Raw genomic sequence first — 16,552 nt, forward strand, 5'->3', positions numbered from 1 at the left:
TATGTGAGCATGCGAAATAATTCTGCGTATTTATGGAAGATGAAACAGCGACTGCGTGGAAACGTGCATTGTTCAGTGTTCAGTGAAGGTCTGTGCGGTGTTTTATTCTAGATTGTATGCTAAATGAGTGTGATTGTTATAGTCGTTTCGGTGACCGTTGTTGTTATCGTATCCATAAACGTCAAATCGATACAAACAAGGGTGAAAGGTTGAATGATTGTCTAGATTGATGGCTGGAACGGATGGAATCGGAAAAGGAGACAACGAAGATCGTGAAATGGGTCTAGTAGTCGAAGCTGAAGGAGTCCTTTACGTAGTCGTATACCTAGTCAACGATGGGAAGGATGTTGTTGAAACGTTGATTGTATGAGATTCCACTCTTTTCTAGAATTCAAAAATATATCTATACCAGATAGATAATTTCGACCTTTCAAGGATATCAATCTTCACTCCTCAGGTTATCTTTACGAGATGTTGAGCCGATAAATCTTCCAATCTATCTAAGGGGAAGATACAGTAGCTGATAATCGATCCACTCACTACGCTCAAGCAGAACAAGATAATGCGTTAGTTAATACAGCAGAAAACCAAAATACCGTTCAACAACACTTTTTCATTCTCGGTTTCGATCATTTTGTTTCTTTTCTTTTACTCGGTTTCGTTGAAAATGATATGATACCTTCATAATTTCACTTTTCACCCCTTAACTTGTCACGCATTAAATCCTTGTTTCGGAGTAACTCCTCAAAAATAGTTTATTTCGCGAGCTGTTCGTGAAATGTGAAGCAAGATAGGGGAGGAACTGCGGTATCTTTGAGCTGTTGGAACGGTAAGGGCGTCTTCTACCTCAGGGTCAATTCGAGAATTAAGCATTCGGTGGAACTGGGAACTGGTGGGATGACGTTAAGCAAGGACGCGTTTTGAGTATCATATCGTTATCTTCGGCAAAAACTACGATAAAACCATAAAGGTGAATGAAATTGTATAAATCGGTTCAGTTCGGAACCAGACCAGACTGAATTTTCGAGAACCGTATAACATCTTACAATCTAGAGATCTTTGATACCCAACTGACGAGTTCAATCTGTGACTTGCTGCGGAACATGCTGCAATGCATTATGATCTTGCCGGTATAGAGATCGGCAAGGTACGATACCAGTAAACCCTAACAGAGCCTATGTTAATCGCTTTACAAGAGGACAGTTGCTAACAGCTGTAATAGTGGAACGTCCGTATTGCGTTCTGATCAGATCGCCATATTTCAGGTAATTTACATCTATTCAATCTCTAGATTTTTCTATCTATTTGTCTATCTAAAACAACTAAATATCACCAAATTTCTCCACAGGTCCAGATAACCATTCACCTGTCCAACCATGTGTATGATCATCCTTTTTCAACACAAAACAGTCTTCCAGCCTTACTCCTATACCACTTAATCCGTTCACTTTCTTGTGGTCTGATGGAAGATATATTCCAGGTTCTAAACTAAATACATTACCTTGTTCAATCTGTTTGTCACCTTGAAGTTCACCTTGAACTAGATAAGGTGATTCATGTCCTTCTAATCCTATTCCGTGACCTAATCTATGTGTAAATATGCTAAAATCAACTTCATCACCTTTGACTTCCTCCTCTTTTGAAAAAAGTAAAAGAGAATCTCGATTTTTCCAGTTTGTAATCAAATTACGAGCTGATTTATCTAATTCACCAAAAGTAATATTATCTTTATCCGGAGAAGAAATCAATAATTCATATGGTGCTTTTTGAGCTTTTCTAACTGTTTCCCACAGATCGATGTGTGATTTAGCGATTTTAGATGAAGGTAAAGCGAAAGTCTATATTATCACATGAAATGAATCAGCACATATGGATAATTGGACGGCTATCACTATAACTGATGTACAGTACTTACTCTGGTAATATCAGATACATATCCACCCCATTTACCTCCAACGTCGATCAAGATCAAGTCGGTTTTGATTAATTTTCGATCTGTACCTGAACCATGAGGTAAAGCAGCGTTTTCTAGTATAGATCATACAATATTCGTGATCAATACTTATGAATCTTGAACTTCGATCTTTTTGAAGGTTTCAACTCACCACCGAATAAGACTAATCCTTCACCACCGACTAAGCCAGTCTTATCCATTTCTTCTTCTAGTATTTTACCGATTTGTGATTCTGTTATACCAATATACATCCTCTCTCTAGTTTTTCTAATGGCATGTAAGGTGAACTATAAGGGAGAGGGATGTTAGCTTTGATTTTCTAGCAATTCATTGTCGGGATGGTCGCGGGCAATTGAAGTTCACGATGCAATACGATAATAGCGGCATGAGAGAAGACTTCCGCTCACCTGATTAGCACATTTCAACATATCAATTTCCCAATCATCCTTTCTTTCCCTTAAACTTCTAATTTGATCTTCTAAATTTTCACCTTCTTCATCTTCACCTGCTTTAGATTCTTGTAGAACATTTCTTAAACCTCTGGAAACGAATTCTCTTACATTATCATCTAATACAAATTTATTTATACCAGTATTATTGTTTTCAAGATATTCAGATAAGATGTTATATGGTGATTGATTTTCTTTCCATTCTAACCAATTCGTTTTCTTTTGAATTTCTTTGGGTAAATTGTTGAACAATAATTTAGCTCTATTAAATTCGAATGAAGGTGTAACAATATATATCTCCAAATTACTATTGATAGCTACTAAGAAAGGTCTTTCAGATAAAAACCAATCATCTTCAGAAAATCCTCCTAAGAAATATGATGTTGAAGCTGATGGTTCAGATATCCAAATTGTATCAGAAGGTAATATACTGGATATTTTGTTTAATCGATTTACGAAGATCTCTGCATTTGGTTTCTTTATATTCTGACAACGATTTATGAAGGTTGGATCTAAAGGTTTCACATAGTTCGAAGAGGAAGACATTATTCTGGTTAAAGTGAATGGTGAGTTCAATGATGGTGGTAATTGGAGGAATAGCTGAATAAAAGCGAATAACAGAGCAAGAATTAAGATAAGCTTGAAAGGGAACCGTTTCTTCTTTGAAGGCATGCAGGGATCGTATGGTTGGTTATCGTTATGGTACTGTCGTGAGTGGAATTGATATAAGCAATCATTGCCTATATTTTACTTGAGGGCAGTGGAAAATAGATAGATAGATCGACTCACACTTTTCTCGTATAATGGCAATAAGTTCATATTCCCTTGCTCGACATCTCTCAGGTATAGGAATTCCTTCTCCGATACCGCTAACGTCGATAATGGTCGATGGAATGAAGGACTATATGGTGGTAGAACCGTCGTAACTTTTACAGCTTGTACTGTACTTTCTGTCTGACGATAGGGCTCATAGCGCGATTGGAATACCTCCTCGTGAAGATGGGGAGGTATACAGAACATCTTTTATTGTGCTAAATTTGTTGCTGATGAATGATAATCAAGTGTTGCAGATAATAAGTGTGATGGGAGTAAGGTTTTGAATCATGGCTGCTCCTCTATCAAACTACCCTTTGTCAATATCGCACTGAGACCCTTTGTCATCTTCACCTCTTCACCAGTCAATCCTCATTTCGCTCATCTCCGTCATACCCGGATTGAGCAATAAGCGGATTCAAATTCGCTATACGGTAATTCCCGGCTTGAAGCAAGGTGGAGGACGTCCACTTTTGCTAATGATCATAAGCATAGATACATAGATTTCATACTGAATACCTGATTACCTTTTGCACATAGTGAAACCTTCAGAAACTCCATGTCCATGTTCTCCTTCCAATCCTCCTCTATGATAGTCCGTTAAAAAGACTAAGGAGCTATTTTACGATTTTATCATTATGCGAAATAGACTATGAAAAACAGTCTAATCTTCCTCTTGTGGCCCGTCGTACGGAACAGATTCAGCTAAAAGATGATGGATCAGCTGACACACTCCTTTATCAGTTCCGTAGCTGACTTACTGTCTCCGAAAGGATCTTGGGCTATATGAGTGTCAATTATTTAGCTGCAGGCCATGCGAGTATCTGATTTTTTCCACACTCACGATCGTAAGGAAATTTTCTGACAGCGACATCACCACCATAGGTATATGGATTCCAATACAAATCGTCCTGCAAAAAGATAGAAAAGTCAGTATGGTTAGAACCATGTACTATTTTCATATCACTTACTAAATCAATCCTTCCAGTTGCCGGTTCACTACCAAACGTGTAGACATCGCTAACTTCGTCACCATCATAGTCTATTCTAATCTGTTGGATAGATTGTCTGGAAGGATCGCCGGAAAGGTAGTTGTGGGGTGTCAATATCATACCACTTTGTGCTGTTGTGAAGACAGTCTGTTTTACCACGAGTTACGTATCAGCTTTTTTATCCGTTCGGAAAAATAACGGGAAACCTTACATTTGGCAGATCTCCAGTATGTGGAACGTGATGCATTCCGAGATTGAACCAAAGTACCCTATTGCATATCATCATACTGGTTTAGCAGCTTGAACATGAACCGAGATGCATTTTACTCACAAATCCTCCTGGACAAGGCGATCTCCGTCAAAAAACTTATCGAAGTTAATCTGGGAAGGATCTCAGCATCAAGCCCGCTTCAAGATACCGAACGATACAACTCACAAGAGGATTAGCCGTATCATAGTTGTTCCATGCACTAGCAGATCTCATTTCATTATCTTTATATTTGGTGACGTAATAGGCATTGGTAGCAAAAGCTGGATAAGAATGCCATCGTTAACATGAAAATAGCAGTATGGTGAGGAGGCTGGCTTACCAGCAGAGTTAAGGAGATTGTTTGAATTAACAATGGTAAGATGTATTCCGGCTCCACCACGACTAGGCATAATTTTGTAACCTCTGGGTTCGCCAAATTGGTTGGTCGCGTCTTTGTTAACAACGAGAACTTGCTCTTGAGCATTATGAGACCAGTTCTTCAAGTGGTAAAACAACTTGAGCTAACTTCTTTGATTATCTGATTATCAAGACGACATCTAAAAGCTCACCATTTTACTATCATCCTCAGATTCCACTTCTTTTCTGACTATATGCATTGTATTACGAGGACTTTTGTGCCATTTGTACTGTACTTCCACTGGTTCGAAAACATGTTTGACCATAGTATTGCTGGTTCCCAGAATATCAAAATCGACTTTATAGTTGAGAATGTGGTCATGCATTGATCCTGACAACTATTGAAAGATTGGGTTATAATGACCGCTTATCGGAGGGATGACAAACTTACCCCATCATGTATGTGGTAACCGTAATCATCATTTTTGGCGTAGTATGCTGTTTGAATATACCCAGAAGCTCTAACAACAGTCTCGATTGTACCATCAAGGTAAAAATTATAATCGAAAATATAATCGTAATTACCAATCGTTGAGATACTTCTGACGATTAAAGCGATGTTTTTGGTGACGGAAACGTAAGACTGGGTTGAATGTCTCTGGATGGGATGATTGACCTCGGTTTCGAATATTGAGATACCACATCGGTGAGACTATAAGAAGTGTATTCAACAAATATGTTTATCGAGGCATAGAATAGGTTGACTTACTTTGGAGAGCTCTGAAGCGTGAAAGCTGGTATTCAAGCAATGAGCATAAATGGGCATGTCATATCCCGGTACTTGTGAGAAGGCATATGGACCAAATCCGTAGAAAGAATCCAAGTACGAAGTACCAGATTGGACTGGATCATTGCCGGCATAATGCGCAATAGCTTCTTGTAAGCCAAGTTCGTAGATGATGCGCTGACCTTGGAATCGTATATCATATAACCTCATACCGGTATCCCGAGTGAAGCTGGAAAGGTTCATTAGTGTAAGTCATATGTATAATGCGATTTGTCATTCACTTACGTCAAGTAGAAACTGAAATCCATCCATTCAACATACTTATTATGATTATCTACTTTAAATCGCTGACCGCCAGGTTGAACACTCATTGGAGGTGGTCGATCTTCAAGTGGTAATCCTTCTCCCGTTGGATCGGTTTCGACCCATCTACCTCCCATATTAGGTGTATATTTCTTGAAATCTGGAGATTGCCAAGCGGTCCTGAAATCATCGATTGATGTGTAGTATTCGTCACCATAAAGTACACCTAATAATGCCCATTTTGACTTATCTCTACCGGTAATATCAAATTGCATATAGATACCTTGAGGAAGAAGAGTTTCACCATCAAAAGACATAGTACCGTTGTCCATTCGCTTTCGACCGGGATATCGCCAAAAGCCAATCTAAAATGCAATGAGGTCAGCGCGGGACACATGACTACAAAAGTGATAAACCCGGTAGCTTACCCAGTCGATAACATGGTCATTCCCCTCATCGTCCTTCTCATGCCAAAGAGGATCAATACCCCATAGATCGAAAGTCCTGTAGAAGTCTTCTTCCGTGTCGATCGTAGCTACGCGATGGTCATGTCAGATAGAAGTCAGTGAACTCACTCAATCATGAGTAGGATGCCACATCCTACCATTGAGTAGATCGTTGACGATATCTTTCATTGACATTGCAGTTCTAGTAAACATACCACTATTTTGGTCAGCTTCAATTACATATAGATTGCACTCACTAATGACCGTCCATATCGTAAGATCTAATTTTAGCTTCATGAGCATGAGTACCGAAAGTATATGGATAATAAGTTGAATTCTCTGTTGTGGGGATTGGACCGACAACCCAATCTTGAGCATAAGGTTCTTCAGTTGCACCAAAAAGTAAACTTGCTATAGCCCATCTTTCAGGTTTATCACCATCTCCATCAAAGTAATTTAAGGCATCAGTTTTATTTGGTGGTAATAAATCAACGACCATGATTGTATTATCCCATGATCCAGCATCTTCTTGAGCAGTCAAGTTCAGATCATTTTTGGAATGAAGAAATGCTATAACGTCAGCCGCTTCATCATTACTTAGTGAATTCCATATATTATCTTTAGGTGCTAATACTGTTGGGGATGAAGATGAAGTATCAGTAGAGTCAAAAGGTAATTGTCGTCGATGAGGTCTCCATCCAGGTCGACGGAGAGCTGATATTTTGGGTTGAGGTATAGCAGAACTGACACCTAAAAGAGCGAGTAAGATTAAGGAGTAAGACCACATGTTGGGTCTACAAGGTACAAATGGCGCCAAGGATGGAGAGAAAGCAGAGGTGAAAGAGGAACAGGGGAGATAGTATACGAGTATACTGCAGAAAAGGATGAATAGAAAGAAAGAAGGTGATTGATGTTTTTAGATGAGAAAGAATGATCGGCAAAACAGGTTTATATACCTTCTTTTTTTCGTTGAGATGATCAATATAGCAAGACATATTTTCCATATTATGGATTAGCCAGTAGGATCAATTCGGTGAACTTTTCAGCATATTACTGTAACTTATGATGTTGCACAGACCCCTCTATCAAATCGTCTTACACAAAGTTCTCGTTATTTAGCTTGGATGCTTTTCCGAATTAATCAACAAAGGATGGTGAAGATCATTCCTCGTTCCTCATTCCTCATTCCTCGCTTATTTGATCAGTCAACTCACTATAAAATATACATTCTACCCTTCCTTTGGCCTTCGTTTCGTTCCCTGACTTGTTTAATCGACGCAATCAGAGTCTTGTCGATTCAATCGTACACGTGTAGAGGTGATGATGGGGTTTTAGTACATGTGAATATTATTCTCTGACATCTCTCTTTTTTGTTTTCATACGTATTGCTAATGTTAAGAAGAAACCATATACAGTCACAGTAGGATAGAACAAAGGCTATCATATAATCTATGTTATATCTGGAAATACCTTTCATGATCAAGAGAAGAGAGCATGAAGTTTCCCAGCATAAGTTTTCATGTGATGAACTGCTCGTTCACCTTCAGTCGCGACGAAACAGCATGCATTTCTATGCGAGCATTACGTAATAGAGTGGGGGACAGTGGAGGTTTAGAGCCAACCATTAAGACGGGTTAGAAGAAATATGATAAACAGGTTGCTTGTTCACTTTAAATAGGAATCTATAGAAGTTCAGGTGATAAAGAAGATAGATACTTTCGGTAGATTGCTATCGAATAATACTGCATGATATACTATTAATTCACTTACTGTGAAGCACCTTTCTTGACCGAGTGTACCAAGGGACGGGCAGCAACCTCTAATAAGCTTAAATCTGTAATTGAAAATCATCATAAATGTCACATGGTGTCAGAGACTGCTACAACTTGCTGATACTCGTATAGGTTCGCTTATTTATTAGTATGCAGAGGGTCTAAGTGCGGTCCCAGAGAGACCGTACTTGGATATAGCTTCACAGATGTAACACCGAATACAGTAGGTGATAACAGCTCGCTCATCCCATTCCTGGCGCTGTAGTAAGATAAACGCTGACTTGTCTTTCCAGGACGGAGTATATACTGGCAATCGAGATGTGCTGATGTTCACCCGCTAAAGTACAAATGAGCATGGAATTTGAATCGGGTGCAGGTTCACGTACAAGATGTCAGTTCTCTCAGGGAAAGTGTGTGCATAACAACAGAAATCTACACACTTTCCGCCTGAAAGGAGGTTAGTAACCTCCAATGTTTCAGTTGAGGTTATAATAAACATTCCAACAAGCCTTATTTTTATCTACGGCCATAGAAGGTATAAAGCACCGCCTCTCGTCCGCTCGGCGCGATAAAACGCCGCCTCTCGTCCGCTCGGCGCAGTAGACTACCTAGCTAGACTAATTCAAGGTCGCTGAGCACAAATATCTGGTCAGATTCATTGGGGGTGACCCCCTTCGTCACCAACAACGCCTTCGGCGTCATCAACACCAAATTCACCAAATTTCCAGCAACTTTCCACGCGCTTTTCCCTTCCTTGACCTCAGATCCTCACCAATCTACACCAAACTTGGTACACAGTCTCTACTCTAGCTCTTCTATCCCTCATAAAATTTCCGTCGCTCCCATCATTATCAAAATCTTCCTCTTCGCCATCACCGAGATTTTAGTAGAGGCCTGTGCGTCAAGTCCGACAAAATATTGGCTTGTTTACCATCATTCAACGTAGATCATCAATCAACACGACGGACAACCTCCACCTTCACCTCCACTTCAACCTCAACCACGGCCATTGCATCGGCAATCTCCACTACCACGGCCGGCCGTAGTATCCTCAGCCAAAACCACGGCCAGAACCTCGGCTCGGCACCTGCCGCCAGATTTGACCAACAATGCCTCCACTTACAACCAAGAAGACGTCCAAACCGGGCTATCTACAGCCAACCTCTGCATCAAATAAGAAGGTATTACCAAGAGCGGGGGCTGTATTTGGCGGTGTGACAGAGTTATCAGAGAAAGAGCATAGAGAGAGGGAGAGGGCAATCAGTGGTCCATCAATTATAACGGCAAGAAGGCGGTCACCAAGATTGAACAGTCAAGAACCAACCATCCCTTCCTCCCTTCCTCCACCAATTCAAACCACACCAAGACGCTCTGGATCACCTTCTCAAACACCAACAGACACACCAGTGCCAACACCACCTCCAGTCACATGTCCCCTGTGTCCCCAATTTACTTCGGCAGACATCTTTCAACACTTGAGACGTCGACACCGTGATTATCCATTCAGACAGTCAGATTTTCCACCAAATTCAGTAGTGATCTGCCCACGATGCTGTGCCGTAGTCAAACCAGGGAGGACAGGTTTAGGTACCCACAGAGCTAGCTGTCCAGGAAAGAATGAGGATTTAGCACGAAGGGAGAGCGGATCTTTAGTACTAGACGACCGTCGAAGAAGTGTGGCTAATAATCAAAATAAGAACCAGCAACCAGCACCAACAACTACACCTCAAAATACACCTCAAGCACCAGAACCTCAAGCTACTCCTCAAGGTGAACCTCAAGATCAGCCTCAAGATTCACAACAAGAACTACCTCAAGAAGAACCACAGGATGTACCACAAAATATACCACCAGAGAGAACACCTAATCCTTCCACTCGTGATATGTCACATTTACTTCAACTACCGGGCACAATCAAACATCTCCACCCAGTTCTAGTACCTCACTTCCTGTCCAAAGTATCAGAGATAGCAGAGAAGTACAACCTGGACCCCTCTCGGAACAATTTAAGAGAGATGTTAGAACTACCAAAGGTTGGACTAGTACCAGAGATAAGAAACGGTCATGGGGCGGTGATTGAAAGGCTGAGTCAATACCCAAAGGTGACGTGGCCAGCAGCTAAGGAAACTAGCTCGACATCTAGAAGCGAGGTGGTTAGAGCGAAGGAGCTTATAGAAAGTGGACTTGTTGGAAAGGGAGAAAAGATGCTGAACAACAATACCAAGATAGCACCAATCAACAAAACAACAGTATCAGCTATCAAGTCGAAGCATCCAGAAGGAGAACACAACCCTTTTGAGCTCCCACTTCCCTCAGCAACGCCATTACCAACGCTATCAGAGGAGGAGGATATTGTGCGAGCCGTTAGGTCAATGAAACCTGATACCCCCCCAGGGCCTTCAGGTTGGTCGGTTAAATTAGTCAATCTTGCTCTTAAAGAGGATCAATTCAAGCTATTCCCTAACAATTTAACATCTCAAATAGCATCAGGTATAGCAGTTGGTCAAGATCTATTATGTGCAGCTAGGATTACCCCTTTAATGAAGCCAGATGGTGGTGTACGGCCTATAGCAGTTGGCGAACTATTTTACAGGATAGCTATGAAGGTTATATTTACAATAAACGTCGACAAGTCATTCTTAGCAACCTGTCAGTTTGGAGTTGGGAGTAAGGGAGGTGTAGAACCTATAACAAGAGCACTACAGTTCACATTAGACGGTCATGAAGATTTCCCATACACCCACTTTGTCACTCTAGACGCATCCAATGCCTTCAACGCTTGTAAAAGGAAAGTCACATACAGATCACTTCTCAAATATGCTCCAACACTGGTCAGGATGGCCGCCTGGTCATACAACAATCCCACGCCTCTCTACTACACGCTGACGGTACAACTCATACACTTCAATCATCAGAAGGGCAAAGACAAGGAGATCCAATGGGGCCACTGCTATTCTCAATATCAATAAGAGACACAATAGAGGAACTACAACGTTTGCTAGGACCGAAATATCTAGTTCTAACATACCTGGATGACATATTTATACTAGGACAAGATGATAGAGCATTGGAAATAGCCAAGCGGTTCTTCAAGAAGGAGTCTTCGCCATTCAAGCTAAATGATAACAAGTGTAAGCAGCTTAGCATAGAGGAGATACGCGAGAATGGTGTGGAGATGCTAGGTACCTGTTTAGGTTCAAGGGAGGCTAGATCATTTATCTATCAAAGCAGATTGACGACCTGAAACCATGTCTCGACAAGATACACCTCCTTCCAAAACAACACGCCCTCCTTATCCTCCGCCAATCACTACAACAAAAGCTTCGTCATTTACAGAGAACGCTACAATCGGAGGATCTGGTGGAGTTGTGGGAACAGCTAGACGAACTGCTATGGTCAACGCTAGATAGAATTAGGGGATCAGCACCAGCAACATCGATAAGGTTCAGAGATAGAACGGTGATGAACTTACCACCCAATTTAGGAGGTATTGGTATACTGTCACATAAAACATGCGCTCCCCTTGCCTACAAAGCTGCAACAGCCCTGTCAACAAAGGTACTACTACCTCTCATGAACACGGTAGATGAAGAAGGTATAGACTTGACGTCTCAAAAGGATTTGCGTAAAGAGGTATTCAAACAAGAACAACAACAATTATTAGCCTCTTCAAATCTTAGAGAAAGATTGACTATACTAGAGTCGTCAACAATGATAGGACAGAAGTGGTTATCAGCAATACCGGCATCTCACCGATTCGTACTTCAAGATGAAGCTATACAAGCAAACCTGTACTATCGAACCCTCTCGCCAGGATATTTCGGTTGCTGCAAGAAATGTGCTCAGCCAAACACTATAGGTCACGACGAGTGGTGTTCTGGAAGGAAAGATTATAGGGTTTCACGGCATGAATCGGTCAAACACCACCTAGCCAACACGCTCAGAACGGTACCGTCAGCCATGGTATCAGTAGAACCTTTCATAAAGAAGACCAACAGGAGGAATGATATTAAGATAATTATTGATGACGTGGAAAGGCCGCTTGTGATGGAAGAGTATGACCTCAAGATTGTGTCTCTATATGCACCTACACATCAAGATCACCTTAGAACGGATGGTAGCACCAGAGAGGAAAGAAGAGCAGCGGCGATGGCGGAAGAGGAGGGGAAGTTAGTTGAGGATATGGAATATAGAATTAAGAAAGTATTGGGACAACAAGCTAGAAGCAAGATAAGTAACTTGCCAAGACAACAGGACAGAACACCGTTCGTCCCTCTAGTTATGTTGACCGGGGGATATATAGAGGAGAATACGCTGGCCAAGCTTGTAGAGTGGAAGTCCTGGAGAATGCAGGCAGTTTCGTATAGGGGAATGTTGACTAGTATTTCGGTATCGCTTGCTAAGGCAAGAGGTAGAACGTTTATAGTTAGATAGAGTGGCGGTGTACGCACAGACCACATCCTTGTAGTTATTTATAGCTTTATACTTCATATTCAATAAGACATGCATCTAACTTGGCGCAGTTTAAGTTGCCTATCGCTCGGTTAGTACCAAGGTGGGGGACCACTTGGGAATCCCGGGTGCTGTAGTTTTTGTCTCTGATCACAACTTTTGCTAGATCTTCTTCGGATGGCAGACTTGGCAATGAAGACATACACAGAGGGTACATAAGAAACTGATTGAGAGTCCACTCTGATCAAAATTTTAGTCATCTGTCTACCTGCAGAAAATACCACGATGAAAAATCTGTTTTTCACCAGTAGATATAAGTGGATTCCATTATGAACGAGGAAGTGTTCTGTATACAGTCGTATGAACGATTGCAGCTTGGCAATAAGGAATCAGCTTCGATTCAGCGTATGTTATGAGAACAGCAGTTTACTGCTTGCCTTGTTGTCTGTGAGCAGACCTTTCGAGCCTCTATATCGCTTAGCTTATCTATAGTATTTATGGCCATATAACCTATCACGGTTACTTGTAAGAATGGAGAGCTTCCAATCGCATCCTGTCGAGGCTACATAATGGTCAATATGTTGATCTTGAAAGTGGTACGGTATTCCGCGACGAAAGGTCAGTGGATATCGAGCCGAAAGGGCGAGACATAGAACATCAGCCTATCTTCCGTAACAGTTAAGAGATCATCCTGGTGTATAATAATCTGGAATGTCCGGTAGTTAATCCATTTGTTGATGCAAGAAACGATAGGTGATCAGGTATTTGCTCGATGAGTGATAACTCAGTCGGAGACTCACAGGTGCCGGCGATCTCCAAGTGAGAAATCGCAAATCTGACCTCTCAGACATGCAGCAGTCTGCAGGAGCACAAGAGTGTTGGGTTTCATATAGACAGTATAGTAAAATCAATTGACTTGAATATGCTAGTATTTCGTATTCTCGTCTTATCTGATTTCAACGTTAAAGGTTGCCTGGTAATAGGCGGGGGCGGGTATATCCGGAAGGTATCGTAAATTTCGATCACCCATCAATCACGCTGATAAAAAGATAATCTTGAGTATTCTATATCTTTGTTGGTCTACATTCGGCGCAATATTCAGGTTCACAACAACTGAAAACACGATGTCTATGGCATCAATATCATTTCTACGTCCATTAGTCAGAGCAGGAGGTCCATCTCGCGTACAAGCGATTGTCAATGTTCGACCGAGATGTAATTGCTTCTCCACCTTTTCAAGGATAGATTCTGGACATAACAGATGGTCCAAGATTAGGCATAAGAAAGGAGCCGTAGATAAAGAAAGAGGAGCATTATTCGCTAAATTATCAAGAGTAAGTATATCATATTTTTACCTCGTTGTGGTTCCTCTTCAATAGGTATGAAGAGAATGGGATGGTTATCAAGATTGATTGACCGTTTTACTCTATTTTTCGTAATATCTAACGGTTTTCTTTTCTTCATTATGACGATGTTACAGGAAATTATCAATTCTATGAAACCACCTTCATCATCTGATCCAGCATTTAATTCAAAATTAGCAACAGCTCTACAAAGAGCGAAAGAACAAGGATTAACAAAACAAGGTATTGAAAATACAATGTTAAAAGCAAAATCAGTTTCAGATGGTACAGGTCAAAATGTTATTTATGAAGCTGTCGCACCCGGCGGTAAAATTGTTATGCTAGTGTAAGTGGGCCTTGTTCGTGATTAAGCTATAATCCCTAGAAACAATTTAGTTCTTCAGAAGACTAATCAATCAACGTACTTTTGTAAACAGTGAATGTCTGACATCGAATCCTGCTAGAACAGTCAAAAGAGTTAAGGAGATATTATCCAAGAATGGGTATGTGGCATAACACACTGCTCAATCCCTTTGAAAAATTATTTAATTCAATCTTCTTATGCTGATCTATAAATTTCCATCATATACGTATAGAGCTCGAACATCTCCTGTTTTATTCATGTTCGACAAACAAGGATTAATTACTCTAAAACCTGAATCAGAATCTAAAGAAGCTAGTTTTGATCATTTGTTCGATATTGCTGTAGAGAATGGCGCAGAAGATGTAAGGGAAGTTGAAAGTGAAGATGGTGGTGGAATGGAATATGAGGTGAGTTACATGGGTACTCGCTGAAAACAACTACCATTACAACAAGGACTTCTATGCTTAATAGTCTAAACAAATTCGATGGTTTGCCTTATATGCTAACATCTTGCTCGCTATGCAGATCACAACGCCGACTTCATCCCTTTCTTCACTGACAAACTTATTATCAGCTCCACCTCACTCATCCATATATTCCGTCGAATCATCAGATCTAGTATATGTACCTACAGATCCGTTACAGATCTTGGGTGAGGATGGTCAATCTTTAGAGGGAGAAGGTATAACTGAAGAAACAGCTGAGGGGGTGTTCAAGATCATCGATTTACTAGAAGAGGAAAGTGATGTAGTCAAAGTATGGACTAATCTAGCGGATGAGTAGGATACTAAGAGGGCAAGTAAAGCCCAATCCAACGATCAAACATTAGACTCCATTTTCCTTCAGACGGAATATACCCTGCATTATCATCAACTCGTTTTATTTCATTCTATCATGCATCACACAACTTCTCCAGCGTTTAATGCGTCGAGTACAGCCTGTTCGCTCGCTACAGTCGTACGAAGCCACATTAGATGAGAAAACTGGTTCAGCACTGACTTGATCGATCAAGGGAATGATTGGACTTCATACGGTATCTGCTTTCACTACTATCCTACTACTATTTACTTTATATATAACTAGAATGGCTACATAGATAACAATCAGAAATCCTTCATCGGTTGAGCGGACGAGGGGGAAATGAATGTACGCAACTACACTATGTCGCTTAAAGTGTTATAAGACTACTTTAAACCCATCTAGCACCACCATAAGCTCTAGCACCAATAATACCAACTACACCTAAACCTAAACCACCTAATAATTTGGCCCAATTTTCACCACCACCACCACCTAAACCATTCAAAGCTTTTTGTGCTAATTGGTGTTGACCTACAGCTAAACCGAATAGATCATATGCGATACATGATGAGAATAATAATGGTGATGAAATTGCAGTTAATAAAGATAAAATTGGTGTAGTTAATTTAACTAATAAATTTGGTGGTAATGCAGGGAAATATGCTGCAGTTGTATTATGGAATTGATCTAATACACCAACACCAGCGAATGTAATTACAATCGCATTGGTTAATTTTGATTGATATGAATTTGGTTTCTTATCTCTTAAGTAGAATGTATAATATAATTGTGATAATGTGTTGATTGTTACTAAAACGTTTGAACCTTTGAGATTGTTTGCGTTCTATCGTTCAAGAGAATCAAATCAGTATATTACTACTACATATAGCTTCAAATTCATTTGTATTGAAATTCGAAAGTACTCACCCAGAACATCATCCAAATAGCAATACAAGTATTACCTAAAGCATACCAAGGTGTATAGTTGATTGTACCTTTTTCAACATCTTTATCGGCTCTGAACAATTCTCTTAACCATAAAACTTGTAAAATTTGTTGTGGAGTAAAGAAACCACCAATTGCAAAAGGTTGTGGTGAGAATGAACATGGATTGGCATCATGAACCTCTTTCATGTTGGGTGATGAAATTCCCATTCCATACATTTGAGCAAGGAAATCGAATCTATATGAGTGATATTACCGAATCAGCTCTGTACAGTATGATACAATGAATCACAAAGCATAGAGATGATGCTATACAAGTAAGTATGTTTGTTGAACATTTTCATACTCACAAGAAAGAAGCAGGAGCGATAATCCTGGCGGTAGATAATGAAACACCCATATTGGCTAAAGGATAATTCGATTGATTGTTTTCTTCTTCAGATGTAGATTCAGTTACAGGTGCAGGTAATAAAGGTTCTATCGATTCTCTTCTTTGATCTGTGTTAGACATCACTATATATATG

The 16,552-nt window shown here is 40.4% G+C and overlaps 5 protein-coding genes across 5 annotated transcripts; 1 reads left to right on the top strand and 4 right to left on the bottom strand.

The window, feature by feature from the left end:
• Positions 1–1,322: 1,322 nt before the first annotated feature.
• L201_005412 (uncharacterized protein) lies at positions 1,323–3,423 on the bottom strand (the record flags this gene model as incomplete). The annotated part of the gene is made up of 5 exons (XM_066221142.1): positions 1,323–1,838; positions 1,916–2,028; positions 2,106–2,241; positions 2,362–3,108; positions 3,193–3,423. The coding sequence occupies 5 exons, from the start codon at positions 3,421–3,423 to the stop codon at positions 1,323–1,325; spliced, it is 1,743 nt and encodes a 580-aa protein (XP_066077239.1).
• Positions 3,424–4,013: 590 nt separating this feature from the next.
• Positions 4,014–6,564, bottom strand: L201_005413 (uncharacterized protein; the record flags this gene model as incomplete). The annotated part of the gene is made up of 12 exons (XM_066221143.1): positions 4,014–4,127; positions 4,188–4,355; positions 4,420–4,477; positions 4,540–4,589; positions 4,645–4,739; positions 4,799–4,955; positions 5,028–5,213; positions 5,267–5,527; positions 5,585–5,831; positions 5,888–6,270; positions 6,334–6,440; positions 6,510–6,564. The coding sequence occupies 12 exons, from the start codon at positions 6,562–6,564 to the stop codon at positions 4,014–4,016; spliced, it is 1,881 nt and encodes a 626-aa protein (XP_066077240.1).
• A 43-nt stretch (positions 6,565–6,607) lies between these two features.
• Positions 6,608–7,138, bottom strand: L201_005414 (uncharacterized protein; the record flags this gene model as incomplete). Its single annotated transcript, XM_066221144.1, has 1 exon — positions 6,608–7,138. The coding sequence occupies one exon, from the start codon at positions 7,136–7,138 to the stop codon at positions 6,608–6,610; it is 531 nt and encodes a 176-aa protein (XP_066077241.1).
• Positions 7,139–13,699: 6,561 nt separating this feature from the next.
• Positions 13,700–15,065, top strand: L201_005415 (uncharacterized protein; the record flags this gene model as incomplete). Its single annotated transcript, XM_066221145.1, has 5 exons — positions 13,700–13,909; positions 14,056–14,264; positions 14,356–14,421; positions 14,515–14,689; positions 14,808–15,065. 5 exons carry the CDS (start codon positions 13,700–13,702, stop codon positions 15,063–15,065), a joined length of 918 nt encoding a protein of 305 aa, XP_066077242.1.
• Positions 15,066–15,471: 406 nt separating this feature from the next.
• Positions 15,472–16,539, bottom strand: L201_005416 (uncharacterized protein; the record flags this gene model as incomplete). Its single annotated transcript, XM_066221146.1, has 3 exons — positions 15,472–15,927; positions 16,011–16,266; positions 16,379–16,539. 3 exons carry the CDS (start codon positions 16,537–16,539, stop codon positions 15,472–15,474), a joined length of 873 nt encoding a protein of 290 aa, XP_066077243.1.
• Between the last annotated feature and the right edge of the window lie 13 nt (positions 16,540–16,552).

The sequence above is a fragment of the Kwoniella dendrophila genome, chromosome 7 (genome assembly GCF_036810415.1).
Source record: "Kwoniella dendrophila CBS 6074 chromosome 7, complete sequence".
NCBI lineage: Eukaryota > Fungi > Basidiomycota > Tremellomycetes > Tremellales > Cryptococcaceae > Kwoniella > Kwoniella dendrophila.